This window comes from Schistocerca americana, chromosome 8 (assembly GCF_021461395.2).
Source record: "Schistocerca americana isolate TAMUIC-IGC-003095 chromosome 8, iqSchAmer2.1, whole genome shotgun sequence".
Lineage (NCBI taxonomy): Eukaryota > Metazoa > Arthropoda > Insecta > Orthoptera > Acrididae > Schistocerca > Schistocerca americana.
In genome coordinates this window covers 254,090,200-254,115,397 of record NC_060126.1, presented here as the reverse complement: position 1 = coordinate 254,115,397, position 25,198 = coordinate 254,090,200, and the positions used below count along the sequence as shown (strand labels likewise).

General features: G+C 41.5%; 1 protein-coding gene across 1 annotated transcript in view; it reads left to right on the top strand.

Moving 5' to 3' along the window:
- The window catches only part of LOC124545208 (retinol-binding protein pinta-like), a 320,125-nt gene that overhangs the window by 276,069 nt on the left and 18,858 nt on the right, over positions 1–25,198 (top strand). Inside the window, exon 5 of the mRNA XM_047124074.1 lies at positions 19,919–20,029. Within this exon, the coding sequence (XP_046980030.1) occupies positions 19,919–20,029 (111 nt within the window). The remainder of the gene's footprint in view (positions 1–19,918; positions 20,030–25,198) is intronic.

Below are 25,198 nucleotides of genomic sequence, written 5' to 3'. Positions count from 1 at the left end.
TGTGACGAAACGCGTTGCTCTTCTTTGGATCTTACGTCTTTATGAATCCTACGTGCCAAGGGTCGCAAACTGACGAACAATATTAAAAGTAGCGGTCGAATGAGTGTTTTGTAAGCTAGCTCCTTCGTGGAAGGACCACCCTTTCTGAAGTGTTCTTGCAGTGAATCTCAGTCTGGCTTCTGCGTTTCCTACTATTATTTTAATATGGTCATTCTACTTTAAACCGTTCCATACACAAAACTGAGAATCTGTTAGATGACAATTAGTCTGGCTTTAGGAAAGGTAAGGCGCCAGAGAGGCAGCTCTGACGTAACGAATGATAATGGAATCAAGACCTGAAAAAAAGTCAAGACACCTTCAAACGATTTGCCAACATGGAAAAAGCGTCCGAAATTCTAAGAAAATATACTCCTGGAAATTGAAATAAGAACACCGTGAATTCATTGTCCCAGGAAGGGGAAACTTTATTGACACATTCCTGGGGTCAGATACATCACATGATCACACTGACAGAACCACAGGCACATAGACACAGGCAACAGAGCATGCACAATGTCGGCACTAGTACAGTGTATATCCACCTTTCGCAGCAATGCAGGCTGCTATTTTCCCATGGAGACGATCGTAGAGATGCTGGATGTAGTCCTGTAGAACGGCTTGCCATGCCATTTCCACCTGGCGCCTCAGTTGGACCAGCGTTCGTGCTGGACGTGCAGACCGCGTGAGACGACGCTTCATCCAGTCCCAAACATGCTCAATGGGGGACAGATCCGGAGATCTTGCTGGCCAGGGTAGTTGACTTACACCTCCTAGAGCACGTTGGGTGGCACGGGATACATGCGGACGTGCATTGTCCTGTTGGAACAGCAAGTTCCCTTGCCGGTCTAGGAATGGTAGAACGATGGGTTCGATGACGGTTTGGATGTACCGTGCACTATTCAGTGTCCCCTCGACGATCACCAGTGGTGTACGGCCAGTGTAGCAGATCGCTCCCCACGCCATGATGCCGGGTGTTGGCCGTGTGTGCCTCGGTCGTATGCTGTCCTGATTGTGGCGCTCACCTGCACGGCGCCAAACACGCATACGACCATCATTGGCACCAAGGCAGAAGCGACTCTCATCGCTGAAGACGACACGTCTCCATTCGTCCCTCCATTCACGCCTGTCGCGACACCACTGGAGGCGGGCTGCACGATGTTGGGGCGTGAGCGGAAGACGGCCTAACGGTGTGCGGGACCGTAGCCCAGCTTCATGGAGACGGTTGCGAATGGTCCTCGCCGATACCCCAGGAGCAACAGTGTCCCTAATTTGCTGGGAAGTGGCGGTGCGGTCCCCTACGGCACTGCGTAGGATCCTACGGTCTTGGCGTGCATCCGTGCGTCGCTGCGGTCCGGTCCCAGGTCGACGGGCACGTGCACTTTCCGCCGACCACTGGCGACAACATCGATGTACTGTGGAGACCTCACGCCCCACGTGTTGAGCAATTCGGCGGTACGTCCACCCGGCCTCCCGCATGCCCACTATACGCCCTCGCTCAAAGTCCGTCAACTGCACATACGGTTCACGTCCACGCTGTCGCGGCATGCTACCAGTGTTAAAGACTGCGATGGAACTCCGTATGCCACGGCAAACTGGCTGACACTGACGGCGGCGGTGCACAAATGCTGCGCAGCTAGCGCCATTCGACGGCCAACACCGCGGTTCCTGGTGTGTCCGCTGTGCCGTGCGTGTGATCATTGATTGTACAGCCCTCTCGCAGTGTCCGGAGCAAGTATGGTGGGTATGACACACCGGTGTCAATGTGTTCTTTTTTCCATTTCCAGGAGTGTAGATGTAAGCTGTAAAGAAAGACAGCTGAAACACAGTTTGTACAAGGAGCAAGAGAAAGACAAGAATGAAAAGCTAAGAACGCAGCGATCGAATTACAAAGAATATAATAATACAGGGGTGTAATCTTTCGCCCCTATTGTTCAGTCTATCCATTGAAGAAGCGATAATGGAAATTTCAAAAAATGTTTCAGGAATGGGATTAAAATTCAGGGCGAAAGGATATCAATGATGAGATTCACTGGTGACAATGCTATCCTCTGTGAAAATGAAGACGAACTACATGATCTGCGCCGGCCTCTGTTGCCGAACGGTTCTAGGCGCTTCAGTCTGGAACCGCGCTGTTGCTACGGTCGCAGGTTCGAATCCTGCCTCGGGCATGGATGTGTGTGATGTCCTTAGGTTAGTTAGGTTTCAGTAGTTCTAAGTTCTAGGGGACTGATGACCTCAGATGTTAAGTCCCATAGTGCTCAGAGCCATTGGAACCATTTGAACATGATCTGCTGAATGGGCTGAATTGTCTGTTGTCCCCTTACCTTAGATTGAGAGTAAACCGAAGAAAAACGGAAGTGTTGAGATTAGCCATAAACTTAACATCAAACTTGGGGGCCACGAAGTTGTGGAATTCTGCTGCCTCGGAAGCAAAATAACACGTGACGGACTGAGCGAGGAAGACAGAAAGCAGATTAACACAGGCGAAGAGGGCCTTTCTGGCCAAAAGAAGTCTTCTAGCGTCAAAGATCCTCCTATCTGAGGAAGGTATTTACAAGAATGTACGTTTGGAGCATAGCATTGTATGAACGCTAATCAAAGATCGTGGAGAACCGAAAAAGAGTCAAGTAGAAGCGTTGGGTGTGTGGTGCTATAGAGCTCGTTGATGATGTGGACTGTTGAGAGTTCTTCGCAGAACCGGCGAAGAGAGGAATATATGAAAAACACTGACAAGAAGGAGGGCAAGACTGATAGTGTAATTCTTTTCTTTTTTAATTTTTTTCTCATCTTTCATTCCCTTCCGGAAAGGGAAGGGAGGACCCTTGTAAAGTTAGTTATTTTGAGCCACGCTAGACTAACTGGAACTGGGGTTCAGGGGATCCCAATTTAAAATAGTAACATATCTCACGGCAACATGAGCTCCACGTGGACCTGCAGGGAACGACATTTTTTAGTCTCCAGTGCTAATTTAAAGAACACCGCTGCGTCAGTGAGCTTTATCATCCTACTCACTAGTGCGTTGGACATTTTGGGACGAAGGTAAGCAATAAGTTATGTATTTATGTGAAACAGTAAGAATTTAGTCCACGACCTTAGGTTAATAATGATACAAGAAAGGTATGAAATTTAAAATAAATGTGATGTGTCGTCCGAACAGGACACAGCCGGGGCAAAAGCACAACAGGCGCTAAAATGCGAGTTGGTGTGAGGGCCATAGAGACTCGCCACTTGCCCGAGTTCCATCAGCGCCCCGGGCGGCGCTGAGGATGAAGATATCGACTTCACCTCGGCCAATTGCCAGCCGAGAACAATCCGCCAATGACTGGACGACAACGGACAGAAGCCTATTCGGAAGATAAAAGAGCAGCACTCGCCCACTTCGTTATAGATCATCATCCAGGGCAGAATTAGACGGGGAACGTCGTTAGTGAACTCTTAGAACTCACCAGACAGTTGTTGTAATAGCATTTGCTATGTACTGTGAAGTTTACCTACGACTATTTGCACTTAGCCATTGAGGGGCTGTTTTTGTGTTACATGACAAGCAGTTTGCAGACTTCATATTTCAACTAGTCACAAAGATAAGTAAGCCTTTTAACTCATTTGTGTGAGTTTGTTACTAATTTGTTGGAGTTGTGTAGAGCCTTTGTTCTCCAGTCCTGTTACCTGACCCTGGGGCATAGCTGTGTGATAGTGGGAGAGAGAAATTGCCTTAGCGGTGTACTGCACCAGAAGCCGTTTCACGAACTCACAAACTCGGCCTACCTTAACAGTGGCATCTCGACCTCCACAGCAGTATCGGCGCAATCTTTACAAAACGGGCGTCGGGGCTTTACAAAAAAATGAATGTTTGTGAAACAAATAATGTGACCTAATTTTTTTTCTGCGACCCTCACGTAGTCTTGCGGAGGGGTTTCCAGCCCACGATACTAGCAAGCCAGTACACCACTGTCATTAAGCAACGGTTCTTCCCTTGTTCTATACAATATTTCTTCCGGGCATGGATACCCTTGTCGCGAGAGGAGTTGGCAGTAGCTTGTCCTCGCGCACTCCTCAGACACGGCTTCCGCGAGTCTGCTCCACCTACGCCATCTGACAATGTATTACTGACCTTGGTCGTGGTTCCGCTACGCCACACATCTGGATGGCATTGAACTCAGGTTCGCTGGAGCGTCACTCCCCGAGGTGCTGACTTCCCCAAAGCACAAAACAGCGGAAACGTGGCCTTGGTCAGGTCACCCTCGTTGCGTTCCGTGCGGTGCAGTGTTCCACAGGCCGGTGAGAACACTCAGCTGCCGGTAGCGTTTACACCTGACCGTCCGCGAAGTAGAATGAGGAACAACGTAGGCTATAGGCATATACTCACCGGTTTTTCTGCTTTAATAATTTTTATTTTCTATGGATCAGTATGTGCTGCTCATTAAAATTTCGCCTGCCAGGGTGGCCGAGCGTTTCTAGGCGCTACAATGTGGAACCGCGCGACCGCTACGGTCGCAGGTTCGAATCCTGCCTCGGGCATGGATGTGTGTTATGTCCTTAGGTTAGTTAGGTTTAAGTAGTTCTAAGTTCTAGGGGACTGATGACCTCAGATGTTAAGTCCCACATTTGAATCATTAAAATTTCTGTACGTTGTAGGATAGCAAATAACTTATCGTGTCTATACAGTAATGTAGGAACAATACCGGGTTGTTATAATTAAACTTTCCCGCTTTAACACATTATAACACGCAAACTAGTTACCGTACGCGTACCAACCTTGGTAACATTAATGTCAAGGACGTGGGGAAGAGAAATCATGCTGAATTAATTCAGCTGAAATATTTTTAATGTGCTGCTACGGTGCATCATACCATTCATTACATATCGGTACCATTGCTGCTACAAAAGGGGCTCGATATGGTGCCCATCAGTGTCCAAAAGAGACTGAAAGCGTAGGACTGCCTCCTGCACAGCAGAACGAAGCATGTCCGTAGGTATGCTGGCTACCTCTCTTGATATGCTGCACTTCATATCAGCACATGTGTGAATGTTCCTCTGGTAAATCCTGTCCTTCAGGTCACCCCGCAACCAGAAATTACAGGTAGCGAGATTAGGTGATCGTGTCAGCCAAGCATTTGGAAACGATCGGTTGATAATTCTATCGCTTCCAAATATGTTTCGGAGAAGCAGGTGAACATCACGAGCGACGTACGTTGGGACCCCATCTTGTGTGAAAACTGTTGAGTTCAATGGGTCTTTCTCCTGTAGGCCGGGTATGACATGCTGGCAAACATATCGCAGTAACGCTGGCCAGTGACACTGCACGTCTTTGGTCATTGAGCGCCAATCTGCTCAAAAAAGAAAGGACCAATGACGAACGTAGGCGTGAAGCCACACCATACCGTGACACGTTCACCATATAGAGGAAATTCATGCACAGTGACTGGAGGTGGAGATCCCCACAATCGGTAATTCTGTGTGGTCACCTCACCCATCAGAGACAAATGAGCTTCATCTGTCCATAGGATGGTCCACGGCCAGCCCTCGTCAACTTCATTCTTTGCGAGAAAGTGGAGAGCCAAGTCATCATGTCGTTGTGTGTCCTATAGTGCAAGCTGTTGTACGATATGGATCTTGTAGAGATATTATTTGAGAATAGTTCGAAGGACCTTTCATACACTGAATCCCAGAATTTTCAACTGCGGTGACACACAGCACGTGCGGAGCCTGACGAACGGAAACTGCGCGCAGCATTTTCTGACATATGAACAGCGATTTCATCAACCACCTGTGGTGCAACCGGTCGTCGGCCTCTTCCCGAAACGACGCCCGGTTTTCCAGTTATTTCGAACTTCTTTTTCATGCTCCGCACAGCAGGCGGTGAAAGAGAATCTTTGCATAATCCTTTCAGCCGGCGATATTCTCGAAGTGGAGCTGCAGCATTACTGTTGTTTTGATAATAGAGCTTCACCAATAATGACCTGCTTCCTTTGTCCAAGCTCATATCGACACGTCAAGAAATGCACTGCGACTGATTAGGTGTGCGAGACTATGAATCACGATGACTGATCAGGGCACCTGGTGGCCATAGTTGGAACCGGACAGAGGCGCTGTGACGCATGGAAATCATGCGCCGCATACTATGGACATTAATGCTGCCAAGTTTGGTACGCCTACGGTAATTAGTTTCCGTGTTATAACGTGTTATATAGGGAAAGTTTAATTATAACCACCTGCTGCATATTATAACCACCTGCTACATAATTAAATTTGTAGGAGTTTTGGGGGTGCACAGGGCGTGATACTTGGTATACAGAGCAGCCAGCTCTAACAGCAACAAATGCCCTAAACGCCCGGGCATCATGACAGATGTGGGTATTCCATTTCACGCTGCTTCAAATGAATGACATAGTTTGTCAATCGTAGTGGCGGCTGAATGATGGTGCGCCAGTCTCTCGGAAATCCGTGACATGTTTTCAGCGGGCCAGCAGTCTGGGGAATATACTGGCCAGGTTAGCAGTAAAACAGTTGTGTGTCGAGTTAGATTAGGACATCACGGACAACAAACCGTCTTGCATTATCTTGTTGAAAGACGATATCACAGAAACTTCAAAGATAGGATGCAGCAACCGACCTTAAGCCGTCAGAAATGCAGCAACGTGTCCACATTACTGGCTATGTGAATTACATGTACCGAGCGAAATGGCGCAGTGGTTAACACACTGTACTCGCATTTGGGAGAACGACAGTTCAAACCCGCATCTGGCCATCCAGATTTAGATTTTCCGTGATTTTCCTAAATCGCTACAGGCGGCCAATTTCCTTCCCACCCTTGTCAATACGAGCTTGTGGTCCATCTCTAATGATCTCGACGTCGATGGCAAGTTAAACTGAATCTTCCTTTCTTCCTTCTTTGTGAATTACATGTGATCATAGTATGTACCTACTGGCACATATTTCCATCACAGCAAATGTGGGGCCATATTATGATAACTACATTGGCGAGCAAACCTTAAGGAAAAGTAACTTTTACATCGTGTGTCACTGCCAAGTAATGTAACTTCATGAAACATGGACCATACATAGAGTAGTACAGGAGGTAATTGAAAGGAATACGCCATGAGACGAACAGATATGCCACTTTTATTGAAAGACAACAATTAAACTGAGGTCACGGTGGTTTATGATGGCCCGCTGGACATTACAAAAGCCAGTACTTGGTTCTTAACAGGGTGTGTAATCACATGAGATGGCAGTGCAAGCTCTGTAACGTGTTCTCATGCAGACCACAATGTAGGTAAGGAGTTCTTGTGATTGGGCGTTCTATTCCTCTACCGGTGTGGTTGACAATTGCCGGATGGTCATTGGTACAAGTGGATGTGCTGCAATAGGTCTCCTCAGTGCATCCCACAAGTGTACAATGGGATTTAAGTCGGGAGAACGGACAGGCCAGTCCGTCTGTCGAATATCCTCTCGTTCGAAGAGCACCTCTTCCTGCGCGGTTCTGTGTGATAATTGATAAATATTAAGTCAGGGCTGAATGCACCCCTGAAAAGATGCAAATCGGGAACGAGTACAGCATCACAGTAACGTTGACCAGTCAGAGTACCTCATTGAATGGTTTGGAGCAAGTACACCCAGGCAGTATTAGGCCTCCCCACAACATAACCACCAAACTGATCACGTTCGACAATGTTCCTGCGCCCACTGTATAAGCTCACATGATGACTGGCGGGAACACGTGTACTTTACCACACAGTTAAGCATACATAATCACCTCCTTTTCCTTAGTTTTTATCCTTTCTAGTATAGGGTTCACCTTTTGAGGATTTGTCATATTTCATTTAATTGGCCGGATGCTTGTCTTGACGCTGGACTCGTCAAGGTAACTTGGAGGGGAAATCGTGTGCGCCACCTGTCTGTGAATAGTGTAAACTACGTTCTGTGTTGTCGTTTTTTAACTGTTTTGTATCGTATTCGTCGAGACGAAATCCAGAGACCAACATAGCTTTTGCCTAAACGAGCATTGAAAACAGCCTAAAAACCACGCTCAAGCTGGCCAGTGGACCAGTCCATCATCGTTAGTCTGGTGCACAGATTCGATCAGGTTCCAGCTCACCTCCCTAATTCAAAAGTTAGTACGCTGCGTGTTGCGCTATACGATTACATTATGCATCAGCAATCATAAACAGTATCATTAATTTCCATTCAAACCTGCTAACAGTGAAATGTCTCCCGGGAATTTGGGCAATGAGGTTGCAGAGACTCTGGTACTGCAGAGCCCATGCCTGTGCTTGAAAGGTTAACCACCATTGGTGCTCCCGCACGTTTTCAGTGTGTATGGCTGAGCGAACATAATGCATATTACCCAGATCAGTGAATAGATCAAATCCGTGGCAACTTCCACACATTTTATCTCTCTCTCTCTCCTCTTATAGGCTTATCAAATCAACAGTCGACCCAACACACACAGTTGAAGCATGAGAGGCAGGACGCATTAAACAATAGCTGACCTTCACCTAACCATGATTGGAGTTATTACTTTACTATGCATTTGACTCAGTACCACACATACACTTATTATCGAAAGTACGATCGTGTGAGAATATCAAGCGAAATTTGTGACTGGACTAAGAATTCCTTGGTATGGAGGATGTAATATGTTATTGCAGACGGAGAGTCATTGACAATTGTCGAAGTAGCTTTGACAGTTGTAGAAGTAACTTCAGGATGTGACCCAGAGTCGAGTGATGGGAACCTTGCTGTTCATCTCATACGTTTAAATGTACACACAAACAAATGATTGCAATTTTAGAAAAGCTGGATCATCTATTCACGAGAATGAGCTTCACAGATTGAGCAAGTCAGTAACGCACTGGTCCACCTCTGGCCCTTACGCAAGCAATTATTTGCATTGACATTAATTGATAGTGTTGCTGGCTGTCCTCCAAGGGATACAGTGGTATGTTAACTATATTCTAAGATATTCAGAGCCTGAGATGCTTGGAGGGCCCTGCCCATAACGCCAAAGTAGGATTTGGCATGCATGATGACTCTCACCGCATGCAGGTGGGCATTATCTTGCTGAAACGTAAGCCCAGAATGGCTTGCCATGAAGGGCAACAAAACAGAGCACAGAATATCTTCGACGTTCCGCTCTGCTGTAAGGCTGTCACAGATGATGACCAAAGGGGTTCTACTATGAATAGAAATAGCACCCCAGACCATCACTGTTGGTTGTCTGGCCGTAAAGCAAGTGACAGTCAGGTTGGTATCCCACTGCTGTCTGTTGCATCTCCAGACACGTCGTTGCTGGTCATCGCCGCTCAGAAGCGGGACTCATTACTGAAGACAATCCTGCTCCAATTAATGAGATACCAGGCCGAAGAAATGTGTGGAAACGCCCCTGCCAGCAGTGAGGTACCAACCTGACTGTTGGTCACCATATGGTCCAACAACCGAGAGTGATGGTGGGGGTTGCCATTTCTTTTCGTAGCAAGCCCCTTTTCCGTTGCCAACCATGGCACCCTTATAGCACAGCGGAACGTTAACTATATTCTATGAACCATTTCATTGCCGTTCATGGTAAGCCATCCTTGGCTTATATTTCAGCAAGATAATGCCTGCTCTCGGCCAGCAAGGTTGCTGGACCTCTGATCAATCGAAAAAATTTGGGCATTATGGGTAGGGCCTCCAATCATCTCAGGAGTTTGATGATCTAATGTGCCATTTGGACAGAATTTAGTACAATATCCCTCACGAGGGCATCTAACAACTCTGTCAATCACGCCAATGTGTTACTGACTTGCTCAATTTATGAAGCTCTTTCTCTTAACAAAATCATACATTTTTTTCTGAAATTGAAATTATTTGTTTGGCTGTACATGTTCATTACCTCTATTGGTTTCCATCCTACTCTGATAATTATTTTGTGGTGCCTATTTTTTGTTTTAGTGTATATAAAAATGAATATTCATTTGTTTGTCTTCTATGCATTCATATACCATTCGTTCGATTATGATGAAACTTTGGTGAGTTGTTGTGCTCATGCCTGCGAAGGTTTCTTTGGAGTGAGAACAGGCTATCCATAGGCATGGAGGTGAAAAGGATGTTACATAGAAGCTTAACTCAGGAACGTCTGGAGCAGTTTCAGTCTAATTCTGTATATACATGACTCATTATTTGGATAAACATATTATGGGATTAATACCCCATTCACTCGTAGGGCTGTGGAGGTTGGGGTGAGCAAACATGACATGTAAAAGTATTTGATAATGCCCAATATTAACACTAAATCTATATTTTTCAGGGCCACTAGATTTATTGATGACAGTCACAATGATGTTTCACCCCTTGAGTTGGGGAAAGGGCAGGCGACATGTCACCATATCTCTGTGCCAATATTGGCACACACATAACTTGCCGTCTGGAAAAATTTAGTGTGACAATGCGTGACCCCTAAGGCAGTGGATTTGGGATTAAAAGGGCATATAACATAAGCTTACCAGTAACTCATGAATGCCTGAAGCAATTGCAACCAAATTTGGTATCTATCACTAGTGTGGGAGTGGCAATGAGAGGGAGTAATGTGTAGCAATGTCCAAAAATTACCTGTGAAATTTATTGATATAGTTGACTTGGAATATATGTTACAAGTTCTGTACATCATCTGAACAATTCTTTTATTGAAATGACATCAAATGAGTCAGTTTACAGGATATGTATACCTGATTAGTATTAACATTAATTAACACTTTTTAGTCCTACTCATCTGACTAGACTTATTTTCATTTATTTATTTATTTACTTATTTATTTTTGTTACTGGATACCAATTTTTAAGCAGAAATTCATCAATGGTATAGATGGAGTTATCCACGAGAAATGACACTGAAGTAGACTTAAAACTTGCTTTGCTTGAAATTTTATATTATTGGGCAAATGATCAAAAATTTTGAAATAACCGGCAATTTTTCCCTCCAGCGTTGTAGGTATGTAAGTCACTGTTATTCTCAAATGTATGAATCACAACTTGTCTCTATTTCGTATCGTTCAGTGCATCAATGACATCACGTTTCATGGCCAAAGATAATGCCACATGGCTCAACAGCACAAACAATTTAACGTCCTCTCTTGAGTAACATGATGATCTGCCTCTCACAGCTGCCAGGAGTATTGGTTGCTGACTGGCTATTGTTCATGTCATCATAAGGAATCCAGAAAGTCTGTAACAGTACCGCCTGATGTATTGGCCTCAGAATAGCTCTACTGACATTTAATCTGTCTCTTAGTTTCCAGCCTAACTATACCATTGGAAATTGGTATAAGCAGCAATGAAAATCTTCTGTTTCTTAATCACACTGAAGTTGCAAGATTAAAGAAACTCATTCTACATCTACATCTACATCTGTATTCTGAAAACCACTGGGAAGTGCATGGCGGAGGATATGTCCCAATGTACCAGCTATTAGGGTTTCTTCCCATTCCATTCATGTATGGAGTGCAGGAAGAATGATTGTTTGAATACTTCTGTGCCTGTTGTAATTATCCTAATATGCCATATCCTAATTGCTGTAAGTGTACAGAAATGTAAAACTGCGCACTTTGCAAAATGAGAAAATGTTGTATCCTATGACTATAATATCAACGAGTCAAAGTTGAAACAAACTCACACAAATACCTGGGTGTAACACTTTGTAGGGATATGAAATGAAGTGATCATATAATCTCCACTGTGGGTGAAGCAGGTGGTAGGCTTTGATTCATTGGGGGAATACTGGAGAAGTGCAATCACTACAAAGGAGATTGCTTACAGTCATTCACATTGCCCATACGGCAATCCTATCAAGATCTGACTGAGTATTTATGCAGTCTCTTTCAGACAGTCATTCACTGTAGATAACTGCATCATCTGCAAACAGTCTGCAAGGACATTAATATACAGCATGAACAGCAAGGGTTCCAACATATTCCCCTGGAGCACACCTGAAGTTACTTCTACATCTGATGATGACTCTCCATCCACAATAACATGCTATGTCCTCCCTGGAAAAAATCCTCATCTAGTCACTAATTTCACTTGATACCCCACATGATGGGACTTTTGACAATATGCATAGGCATGATGCTGAGTCAAAAATTTTTTGGAAGTCAAGAAATACTGCATCTACCTGACTGTGTTGATTGAAAGCTTTTAGTATGTCATGTGAAAAAAGTACAAGTTGAACTTTACATGACCGACGTTTTCAGAATCCATGCTGGTTGACGTGGATGAAGTCATTCTGTTAAAGATACCTCATTATGTTTAAGATCAGAATACGTTCTAAGATACCACTTCTAGCACCCTTCTTACAGATGGGTGTGACATGTGCTCTCTTCCAACTAATGGGCGTGGTTTTCTGTTCAAGGAATCTACAATAGATTATAGTTAGAAGAGGGGCCAACCCAGCTGCAAATTCAGTATAGAGCCTGACAGGGACTCCATCAGATCCCGGAGCATTGTTCAGTTTCAACAATTTCAGCTGTTTCTCACCACCACTGACACTAATACTGATTTCACTCATCTTTTCAGTGGTAAAAGGACATTTCTCCTGGGTTTTGCTTTGCAAAGGAACATTTGAAAACAGAGTTAAGGATTTCAGCTTTTGCTCTGCTACCCTCAGTTTTGTTTCCCGTTTCGTTTGCTAGGAACTGGACACTAACTTTGGTGCCCCCAACAGCCTTTGTATAAGACCAGAATTTCTGTTGGTTGTGTGGAGGATCATTTGACAATATACTGCTATAGAAGTCACTGAAGGCTGCACACAGCCAAACATGTTTCTTTCAGCATCTCCCTATCCATAGCCCATTGTTTTGTTTTACACCTATTATACAGTAGTCTTTGTTTCTTTACACTGACTATATACCATGGATGGTCCCTCCCATTGCGAACTGTTCCACTGGGTACACATCTATCCAGTGCGTGGTCAACTATTCTTTTAAACTTGAGCTGTAGTTCCTGTACATGCTAGTGCCCAGTGCTGAAAATTTCGTTCCTTGTTGAGATATGACACTACTGATTTTTTATCTAGTTTATTGAACATATACATCTTTCTGCTTGTTTTAGTTGGAATTTGTGCTTTGTTAATCATCGTTGGCACAACTGCATCATGGTCACTGTTACCAGTTTCGAAATGGACATCATCAAAGAAGTCAGGCCTATTTATTGCTATTAGATCCAATATATATCCATCATGAATGGGGTTCCAAACTATTTGTTCTAGGTAGTTTACAGAGAGGACATTTAGTAACGTAGCAAAGGATGTGTTGTCATGCCCACCATTACAAATCCGTGATTTTTCCAGTTGATTGTTGGATGGTTAAAGTCTCCACCTATGATTACCGTATGATTGGGTAGCTTAGGTAAAAGTGGACTGAAGTTTCCTCTAAAGTCGTTGGTTATATGGGGAAATAAGTCTGCTTGATGATAGAAGGATCCAGTTAGCATTTTAGGCCCACCCCTGATAATGAATCTTGCCCAAACAATCTCATATACACTTTCGGTTAATATTTTGGTGAATTTGAGTTTGTCTGCTTTGACAAATACATCACCTCCATTTTCCATTACCCTATCCTTTTGATATACAGTTAAATTTGCCCCAAAAAACTCGTTGCTATCAATTTCAGGTTTCAGCTACCTTTCTGTACCTGCTATTCCTGAGAGAGCATACTCTCATATGTAAATAACAACAAATCTTGCAAAACAAACTTGTACTACATTAATAACAATATCCCAAAATCTGTAACAAATGTAGAGAACGTGAAAAAAATTAGCATATAGCAATATGAAAAACTAGTTCCATTAACTCCACAACTTCACGAACCTGTTCATCATGTCTCACTGAACTCGTGCAACTTCAGGCATTATCTTTCATCTTACGATATTCTGAAGTCTTATACAACTGATATGTTATTAACTGACATTTAATTATAACAAGTTATACTATGACTCCTGTGTTTGCGTCATTGCCTTGAACCAGCATACTGACATAACACACAACTTGTAACACAAACACAATGAAATATGATGAAATTCAGTATGGCATCTGACTGCTGTGGAGTTTCGTGCTCAAATCAAGTTGCACTATGATGCCATGAACATAAGCCAATTGCGAACTCAATGCCTTGGCATCTTTTAGATGCAGTACACATGGTGTAAACACACAGTTGCAGTGACAGTCATGTTTTCCAAAATGACAACAAGTTGCTTGCAGGATTACAAGTTTCCTCAGAATTCAGATAAAGCTGCAGGGCAATAGTTGCTAGAGATACAGATAAAATATGTACACAAATTCAAGTGAAACATGTTAAATGTAACAAAGCGTATGTGTGACATAAGTGTCTGCTTTGTAAAATTACAACAATAATAATAATAATACTTTATTCAATGTTGAGTGATTCATTGCATATCTATAAAACAGTCTAAAATTCTTAGTGCATAGCACACTAACTGATAAACAATATGATCAAAATGCAAATAAAATGGTTTGTTAAACACTTTTTACATATTTTTTGAAGCACCTCATTTTCTGCATGTAAGTATGGTAGCCTTCTAAGGTGTATAAGGGATTTTGTAACAGGAATTATTTTAGCTGAAATTTAAGTTTCATTGTGGGCAGGATCATAACTATACTAGGCAGTGCACTGGCTAACTTTAAACCTGTATATTGTGAACCCATTTCATAGACGGCTGTTTTGTGTCTGCTGATGTACAATTTTTCTTTATTTCTGGTGTTGTACTGATACAAATCAGAGCAAATGTTGGGCTGCAATCTTTTAACAAGTAATATGGCTTTTAAAATTTACATGTTTACTACAGTTAGCTCATCAGTTTTTTGAAACAAGTCACAGAATGATTCCTTACAGTTTGCTCCACAGATAATTCTTGTAGCTCTTTTCTGAAGTAGCAATAGCTTATTCAGATTTGCTTTGGTAGTATTCCCCAAATTTCTATTCTGTAATTTAGGTGAGAGGAAAACAGAGCATGTCATGCAGTCTTTAGGACAACAGTGTCTTTGCAGAACTTGCTAATCATATTAATTGCAAATGTATTCTTAAACAACTTATATGCTAGTGTGTCAACATGTGTGTCCCATTTTAGATTTCTTGAATTGTTAAACTGAGGTATATTACACCAAACTCTTTTTTTTTCTACTTCATTGCCTATGTATGGTTTAATTTCATCACTAAAACTACTTTGTTAAACTCCATGAGACATGTTTTACTTCTGCTTACATTTAAGTGGCTTTCATTAAAGTATTGAACAGTTTCATTTGTCGCATTATCACAGTGGGTCTCTAGTTCATTAAATGATGTTTTATTTTTACACACAATGGATGTATCACCTGCATACAGAACTATTTTGGAATTTTGAGTGCAATATCTTATGTCATTTGCATAAATCAAAAACAGAAGAGGACCCAATACTGAGCCCTTGGGCACTCCATATTTTTTATCATGATTTTGGATTTGTGAACACAACTTTCAGTTTCAAGCAGTACAAACTGTTTTTCGTTACTCATGTAAGATTTTATTAGGTCATGAGCAGTCTCTTTGATGCGAATGTTCCATAGCTTATCTAATAAGATGGTGGCATTCACACAGTCAGAGGCTTTCTCAAGGTCAAGCTTTATACATGCAATATGTTGCTTGTTCTTGATGCCATTTGTTGTCTCTTCAGTTAACTGAGCAGCTGTTGTGCTAGTTGAATTACATTTTAAGAACCCATTTTGATTTTCAAACATTAGGTTGTGCATCAGGAGAAAGTTTATAATTCTGTTATATATGACTTTTTCAACTATTCTGCAAAAGACAGGAAGTATTGAGATTTGTCTGTAGTTTTGAATCTTGAGTTTTTCACCTTCTTTAAAGATTGGTGTTACATGAGCTATTTTTAGTGTATCTTGGGAGGTGCCTGATTCTATTACATTATTTCTTGCCACAGACAGAGGTACAGAGACATTTTGTCTACACACTTTTAATATATTAATAATTAGGCCATTGTGCCCTGTGGAACTGGACAATTTTAGAGACCTAATGATGTTAATGATTTCTTAGCAATTGCTCAAATGGATTGCCTTTACAAATATACTGCAAGTTGTTTTGGTTGTCATTGATAGCTTGCCCCACTGAAGAAAAATATTCATTGAATATATTAGCAATTTCCAGGTGATCTTTTACTACCATCCTACTGTGGTCAATAAGAAAGTCCACACAGGATTTGTCTCTGATTGATTTAAAACTGTTTATCACTCCCCATACACCAGTAGTAACATTGTGCCAAGTCTGAAGCTTGTTTGCAATATAAAATTGGAATAATACTGTATATAGGTACTTCACATACTGAAGTATCAAGAGCCCAACAAAAATTTATAAGCCCAACAAAACTTTAAGTCTGACACTATCTTGCTGGTCAGTAGAACAACAGTACAAATTATACCATGTCCCAGATTATACCATGTCCCAGCCAGCACCTTGTTGAACACTTAGAGTTGCATGGTCGTGAAGGTGGTGTGCTGTCCAAACTGATTCCTTGCCATGGCACAGGTGAAGGTGTTCTAGTTGCTGGCTGCAACAGACCTGCTTTCTGAAGCTCGTGTACTAACCTAAATAGCTTTCTCATAAATGGATACTTATGGGCCTATGAGACACGGTGGATGAATGAAGAGCTTCGTTTTTGTCAGTGAGCTCTAGCATCACTGTGTACGCCACCTCGTGGTCTGGCTGCAGAGTTCCGGGGTTGCAAAATCCCATGGTATTTTAAACTGTAGAGGCTGAGCTTGCTGCACCCTCATGTTGTATATATTGTGTGTAGTGTCATCAGTACCTGCTGTCTAGAGCACCACAGCAATAAGATGAACTTTTAACCAATGAAAATAAAAATTTCAGTTGCTAATTGTTAAAAGTCTCACAATTTGTGGCCAAATACCACTGAAATTTTGATTGCATGTCAAATTTTAGGTTAGTTCACCAGTTATCTGTTCCATGCATCATTTCTCAAGACATAAAAATGTGGAATAGATCAGATTACAAGCTCTTAATGTAACTAATTATTGTATACGAGTACATATTACCATATTTCATTATGTATACAACAGAACGAAAAAGTTAGTTTAGTTTGTATTTTTTTACAATATATGTGTTTATGAGTTCACAGCAAAAAAAAAAAAAAGTAGAAAGAGTTTTCAAGATTAAATATTGTCATTTTGTTTTTAAGTCAACATTTCTCTGTCAGGAATTTTATTTCAGCTGCCAGAGAATAAAGCAACTTTGTCACAAACACTTCACCACATTGTTTTGCCAAAATCAATTAAGTTGACTGAAAAGTTGTTGTGTCTTTAGTTTTCACAGAAGTGGTCAGCACTGAAATAGTTAAGCGCATTTCTAGCAAAAATTATGTACTGTTGATGAGGAACTATATCTTGCTAATTGAATTGCTTTTTAGATGAAGCTTATGAGGCCACGCTGAAAATTACTGACTCCAATTTTTATGTGAAAATTCTTAAAGCATTTCAAATAAAAATAAAATTTACTAAAATTCTACATCTTTATTCTTCATGTCTGCATATTTATTTCTGAACATAGTCACCCTTGCAATGAACACATTTCTCCCAACAAGAAACCAGTTTATTGCATGGGCATCACCACCAGGGGGGACAGTGGGGATGTGTTCACCCTCTCCCCTGCCGCCCACCCCCAATATTTGTTGAGAAGCAGTTTCAATTTTTGAGTCTTAGTTGACAAAAAATAACACAGCATTCTCATCCAAGCTTAACAATTACACATATTAAAAGTTCTTATGCAATAAGAATTAATGGTTTGTGGCATTTACTAATGTGCCAGCATTCCAAGTTTTAATTATCTTTGTAGATACAATAATGAGTGATAATTCAAGCATACTTTAGTGTGAAAAACTATTCACATTGAAACAGTTTCCATAATAATTGCGCACATACTGTCGATAAATTTAAATGTTAACACTATATAACATTTTTATATTCAGTATTTGCAAAATACATTTTAATCCAGGCTAAAAATGGCATCCTTTACGAGTTTTAAGTTCCATTGAAATACGTGGTCTGAGGCATCAAAAATGTTCCAAAGATAAGTTTTAGGTCCTAATTTTTTCCAGATTTTTACAAGGGAGTCTCCCATTTAGATAGTCTTGTCTACCCTATCTACTGACAAGGGAACCTCCCCATCGCACCCCCATCAGATTTAGTTATAAGTTGGCACAGTGGATAGGCCTTGAAAAACTGAACACATATCAATCGAGAAAACAGGAAGAAGTTGTGTGGAACTATGAAAAAAATAAGCAAAATATACAAACTGAGTAGTTGACGTGTAAGATAGCCAACATCAAGGACACTATGAACGCCTGAGCGCCGTGGTCCCATGGTTAGCGTGAGCAACTGCGGGACGAGAGGTCCTTAGTTCAAGTCTACCCTCAAGTGAAAAGTTTAATTTTTTATTTTCAGTTTATGTGACAAACTCTTAGGTTTTCATCACTTTTTTGGGAGTGATTATCACATCCACAAGAAAACCTAAATCGGGCAAGGTACAAGAATCGTTTTACCCATTTGCCAAGTGTACAAGTTAGGTGGGTCGACAACATATTCCTATCATGTGACGCACATGCCGTCACCAGTGTCGTATAGAATATATCAGACGTGTTTTCCTGTGGAGGAATCGGTTGACCTATGACCTTGCGATCAAATGTTTTCGTTCCCATTGGAGAGGCATGTCCTTTCGTCTACTAATCGCACGGTTTTGCGGTGTGGTCGCAAAACACAGACACTAAACTTATTACAGTTAACAGAGACGTCAATGAACGAACGGACAGATCATAACTTTGCAAAAATAAAGAAAGAAAACTTTTCACTCGAGGGAAGACTTGAACCAAGGACCTCTCGTTCCGCAGCTGCTCACGCTAACCATGCGACCACAGCGCTCGTAAGCTGAGGTTGTCCTTGATGTTGCCTATCTTGCCCATGGACTATTCAGTTTGCATATTTTGCTTATTTTTTTCCATAGTTCCACATAACTTCCTGTTTTCTGGTTTGATCTGTGTTCAGTTTTTCAAGGCCTATCCACTGTGCCAACTTATAACTAAATCTGAGGGGGGTGCGATGGGGAGGTTCCCTTGTGAGCTGTCCCCACCTCCCCCTACCCCTCTTCCCAATAACATAGTACTGGTTACGCCCACAGTTTATCAGTATCATCACTCTAGAATGTTTAACTTTGTCGATGGAGCCACAACCCCACCTCTGCTTGCACTGCTTCATCACTGTCAAAGTTTCCCATGCACTAAAATAATTACATTAGACACTGCCACATTACACAACACAGTTCAGAGTCCTCTAGTGACAGAAGACTGCAAATATACAGGCATCAAGAATAAAATGTAGAATATTAATAACATTTGTTTTATTTTCTAAAGTTTTAAAAATTCAAAGGCATTACTTTCTAGTACACCCTTATACATTCCTTATCTCTGTTTATTTGGCGGGCAGGATGCAGGTTCAGTTTACAAAGATTATTTGTTCTATGGGGGTTGGGTCATACTTTTTATACTTGAGCATTTATTGTGTTTCTTCATTGCTTTTATTTCACCAGAAACAGACCACTGTCATTTAGATAGACTGTAATATTAATCATTAAGAGTTTTGAAAAATTTCATCTTCCAGCTTCCATTCGTTTTTTACTTTGGTACAATCATGGCTTATGTTCCACTTTCCACATGTAATCTATTTCAGGAATGCTTATTCATCACATTATTTAAATAGAAAAACCTATCTCACTTAGAATATTGTGAAGACAGCAATTAAATGAAACACAATAAAAAGGTGATTATTCTTTTACAGGACTGCCATCCTGTCCGACTGAAAGGGGTTCACGTCATCAACACAGTCGGTTTCATTGACAAAGTGTTAGCACTTGTGAAACCCTTCCTAAAAAGTGAAATCATAAAACTGGTGAGACTTCATTATACTTTTATTTAGCTCCATTTAATGTTATTATCTACAACCTGTTTTATTTATTTTTTTAAGGGTACCATACACTTTGTATAGCTATTACATACTAAAAAAACAGTTGCTGTACAAAATTGAATAGTAATTTAATTTTTACATTACAATGGAACCTGGCTTAATGAGCGCCTACCGTAACGCACAATTCACATAATGAGCTAAACAAATTGCAAAAAATGACTCACTTAATGAGCAATGTTTCACATAACGAGTGACAATAATTTAATGTGATGTTACCAGCTGTTCACATGCAGCAGGAAAACATTCAACAATATGAACACTTTTCATTGTTGGCAGCAGCATATGAACAATGCCTTAAGTACATACTGCAGTCTCAGTTTAGCGCTCTTTCTGCTACCATCATTGTGAAGCTTGTGATCACACATTTTTCTCAACTAGTGTTCACACAGTGTTTCTTGTGTGCAAATTTTAATAACCATTGTAGAAATGTCCCTGAAGATAAAGCCACAAGAAGATAACCACAAGAGAAAGAAAATGACCTCAGATATGGAGCTTAAAATTGTTGAAAAATGCGAACATGGTGAGAGTGTTGCTGATTTAGCACGCACATACAATTTGTCTACATCAACTATGTGCACAATCCTCAAGAACAAAGACAAAATTGAGGAGACAAATGCTTCAAAGGAAGCGGCAAGGGCATCTAACAATAGTTTCATATTCTGGATGCTGTTGAAATGTTGCTCCTTATATGGATAAATGAAAAGCAATTGCAAGGCAACACTATTAGAGAAAACATCATTTATGAGAAGGCGAGAATAATTTTTTGCTGACTTCATTAATAAGATGCCAGGATCATCAGCAGCAAAAAAAAAAAACATGTTTAAGGGAAGCCATGAATGATTTGAGAAGTTTAAGAGAAGAACCGACATCTACAGCATTGTGAGGCACAGCGAAGCAACCAGCTCTCACACAAAGGCAGCAGAGAACTTCATCAGCAACTTCAAGATGTTCGTAGGTTCTGAAGGTTATTTGCTGCAATGGAGTTGTAATTGTGATGAGCCAGGTCTATTCTGGAAAAAGATGCTGAAGCGTACCTTTATAGCACCAGAGGAGAATACATTCCCCCGCCACAAGCCAGTGAAAGACTTTCTCACACTGCTATGCTGTGCTAATGCAAGTGGCAGTTGGAAAATTAAACCACTGCTTGTTTACCATTCAGACACTCTATGAGTCTTCAAGATGTGTGAAGTCCAGAAGAGCAGATTAAATGTGAGTTGGAGGTCCAACACAAGGCTTGGGTACATGTGATCTTTTTTGTGACTGGATCAGTGAAGCGTTTGGTCCTTCAGCGAATAAATATTTGCTTGAGATGAATCTGCCACTCAATGCTGCTGCCCATTCTCCAGGCGTAAAAGACCACCTCCTTGAAGAATTTCAATTCATCAAAATCCAATTTCTGCCTCTCAGCACCACTTGCGTTACTCCAACCTATCAACCAGCAGATTATTTCTAACTTTAAGAAATGGTACACTAAAGAACTCTTTTGCATTTCCTTGAGTTGACTGAAGCTACCAGTCTTACTCTCAGAGTGTTTTGGAAATATCACTTCAACATTGTTGCCTGCATCAATATGATCGGATAGGCAAGGGAAGGGGTTACCAAGAGAACTCACACTTCTGCTTGGAAGAAGATTTGGCCAGAGTGCATTGCCGAATGTGACTCTGAGGCATTTGAGTCAGTACCTGTGGAGCTTGTTGTCAACGAGATTGTGTCTTTGGCCAAGAGCATGAAACTAGAAGTGGATAACAATGATATCGATGAGCTTGTGGAAGGTTATGGCCAAAAAATGACCACCTAAGAGCTTATGGAGTTGTAGTGTGTTTCACAGCAGGAGGTTGTGGAGAGAAGTTTTTCAGAGGAGAAGGAGGAGGAGGAGGAGGTGGTGGTGGTAACTCCAAAGCAGTAATCTTCTGGTGCAATAAGAGGAATGCTGAAAGCATGGGAATTGGTTGCATCATACATGGAAAGTCATCACTTCAATAAAACAGTGACTATGCACGCTACAAATTTATTTGTCAACAATGCTGTGTCGTATTTTCACCAGGTGTTGAAGCATTGGCAGAAAGAAATGACTATAGATAGCTTCCTAGTGAAAAAGAATTAGTTATGTACTGTAAATAGTTAAGTACATAATACTGTATGTACAATTTTCTTTGAATAAATATCATCAATAAGATAAAACTTTTCGTACTTTTTCTGCGTGGAACACATTATTGTATTTTACATTAATTTATACAGGATAAACTGTTTCACTTAACGAATGTTTCACAGCATAACATTCTGAAATGAATTACACTCACTATGTCAAGTTCCACTGTACAGACATTTAAAAAAACCACTCCCTTCTAATTCACACACAGGGTGTTTTAAAAAATGACACTTATTCCTACAGAAGGCACCATTGGTCAAAACTAGAAGAAATGTTCCTATAATGATATGTCCCATAGCCCAGTACCTCATAACATGTGGCTCAATCATTCCTCTCATACCCATCTCTCTTGCATAGAAGTAGGCACTATATGCACTGCTGCATATGGTTACCACATATTTTCACACATCCTTCTGCCCTTCTTCAAAGTGAGTCATGCACTCTTTCAGACACATCTGGCTTCTTCCAAACTGCATCACAGGCATTGGTCACACACTCATAACTTTTGCACATTTCAGTGGGTAGAGTACACACCAATACCTTTAAATATCTTCATAGCCAAGTAGTCCACAGATTCTGATCCAGTGAATGGTTAGCCCATGCCATCAGACCTCCTCAACCAATCCATTAATGATGAAATGTGGCAATGAGGTACTGTCACATGATACATAGAAAATGGGGAGACGTCCCTTCATGCATAAACCACAGTCATTGTCTTTTTGCAAGAGCAATGTTATCCAGTGGTGCTGGTTATGCATTATACAGAAATCAGTGATACATAGCTCCTATTAATCCATTTGGTAAAAGTATGACCCGTGGTCTAGGGGTAGCGTCTTTGATTCATAATCAAAACGTCGTCAGTCCCGGGTTTGATCCCCGCCACTGCCTAAATTTTGATAAATAATCAGCATTGGCGGCCGAAGACTTCCGGCATAAGAAGTCAGCCTCATTCTGCCAAGAGCCTTGTCAAAGAGGGCGGAGGAGCGGATAGAGGTTCAGGGCACTCTCTTGACCTAGGGGTGGGAAACTGCCCCTAAAGGCGGAAGAATCAGCAATGATCAACGACATGAGGATGCAGAAGGCAATGGAAACCACTGCATTAAAGACACGTAACGTGTATCCACAGGACATGTGGCCTGTAATTGAAGAAGTATCATGATGATCTCTCCATTGGCAAAAGATTCCGGAATAGTCCCCCATTCGGATCTCCGGGAGGGGACTGCCAAGGGGGAGGTTACCATGAGAAAAAGATTGAATAATCAAGGAAAGGATAACGTTCTACGAGTCGGGGCATGGAATGTCAGAAGCTTGAATGTGGTAGGGAAACTAGAAAATCTGAAAAGGGAAATGCAAAGGCTCAATCTAGATATAGTAGGGGTCAGTGAAGTGAAGTGGAAGGAAGACAAGGATTTCTGGTCAGATGAGTATCGGGTAATATCAACAGCAGCGGAAAATGGTATAACAGGTGTAGGATTCGTTATGAATAGGAAGGTAGGACAGAGGGTGTGTTACTGTGAACAGTTCAGTGACCGGGTTGTTCTAATCAGAATCGACAGCAGACCAACACCGACAACGATAGTTCAGGTATACATGCCGACGTCGCAAGCTGAAGATGAACAGATAGAGAAAGTGTATTAGGATATTGAAAGGGTAATGAAGTATGTAAAGGGGGACGAAAATCTAATAGTCATGGGCGACTGGAATGCAGTTGTAGGGGAAGGAGTACAAGAAAAGGTTACAGGAGAATATGGGCTTGGGACAAGGAATGAAAGAGGAGAAAGACTAATTGAGTTCTGTAACAAGTTTCAGCTAGTAATAGCAAATACCCTGTTCAAGAATCACAAGAGGAGGAGGTATACTTGGAAAAGGCCGGGAGATACGGGAAGATTTCAATTACATTACATCATGGTCAGACAGAGATTCCGAAATCAGATACTGGATTGTAAGGTGTACCCAGGAGCAGATATAGTCTCAGATCACAATATAGTAGTGATGAAGAGTAGGCTGAAGTTCAAGACATTAGTCAGGAAGAATCAATACGCAAAGAAGTGGGATACGGAAGTACTACGGAATGACGAGATACATTTGAAGTTCTCTAACGCTATAGATACAGCAATAAGGAATAGCGCAGTAGGCAGTACAGTTGAAGAGGAATTGACATCTCTAAAAACGGGCATCACAGAAGTTGGGAAGGAAAACATAGGTACAAAGAAGGTAGCTGCGAAGAAACCATGGGTAACAGAAGAAATACTTCAGTTGATTGATGAAAGGAAGAAGTACAAACATGTTCCGGGAAAATCAGGAATACAGAAATACAAGTCGCTGAGGAATGAAATAAACAGGAAGTGCAGGGAAGCTAAGACAAAATGGCTGCAGGAAAAATGTGAAAACATAGAAAAAGATATGATTGTCGGAAGGACAGACTCAGCATACAGGAAAGTCAAAACAACCTTTGGTGACATTAAAAGCAATGGTGGTAACATTAAGAGTGCAACGGGAATTCCACTGTTAAATGCAGAGGAGAGAGCAGATAGGTGGAAAGAATACATTGAAAGCCTCTATGAGGGTGAAGATTTGTCTGATGTGATAGAAGAAAAAACAGGAGTCAATTTAGAAGAGATAGGGGATCCAGTATTAGAATCGGAATTTAAAAGAGCTTTGGAGGACTTACGGTCAAATAAGGCAGAAGGGATGGATAACATTCCATAAGAATTTCTAAAATCATTGAGGGAAGTGGCAACAAAACGATTATTCACGTTGGTGTGTAGAATATATGAGTCTGGGGACATACCATCTGACTTTCGGAAAAGCATCATCCTCACAATTCCGAAGACAGCAAGAGCTGACAAGTGCGAGAATTATCGCACAATCAGCTTAACAGCTCATGCATCAAAGCTGCCTACAAGAATAATATACAGAAGAATGGAAAAGAAAATTGAGAATGC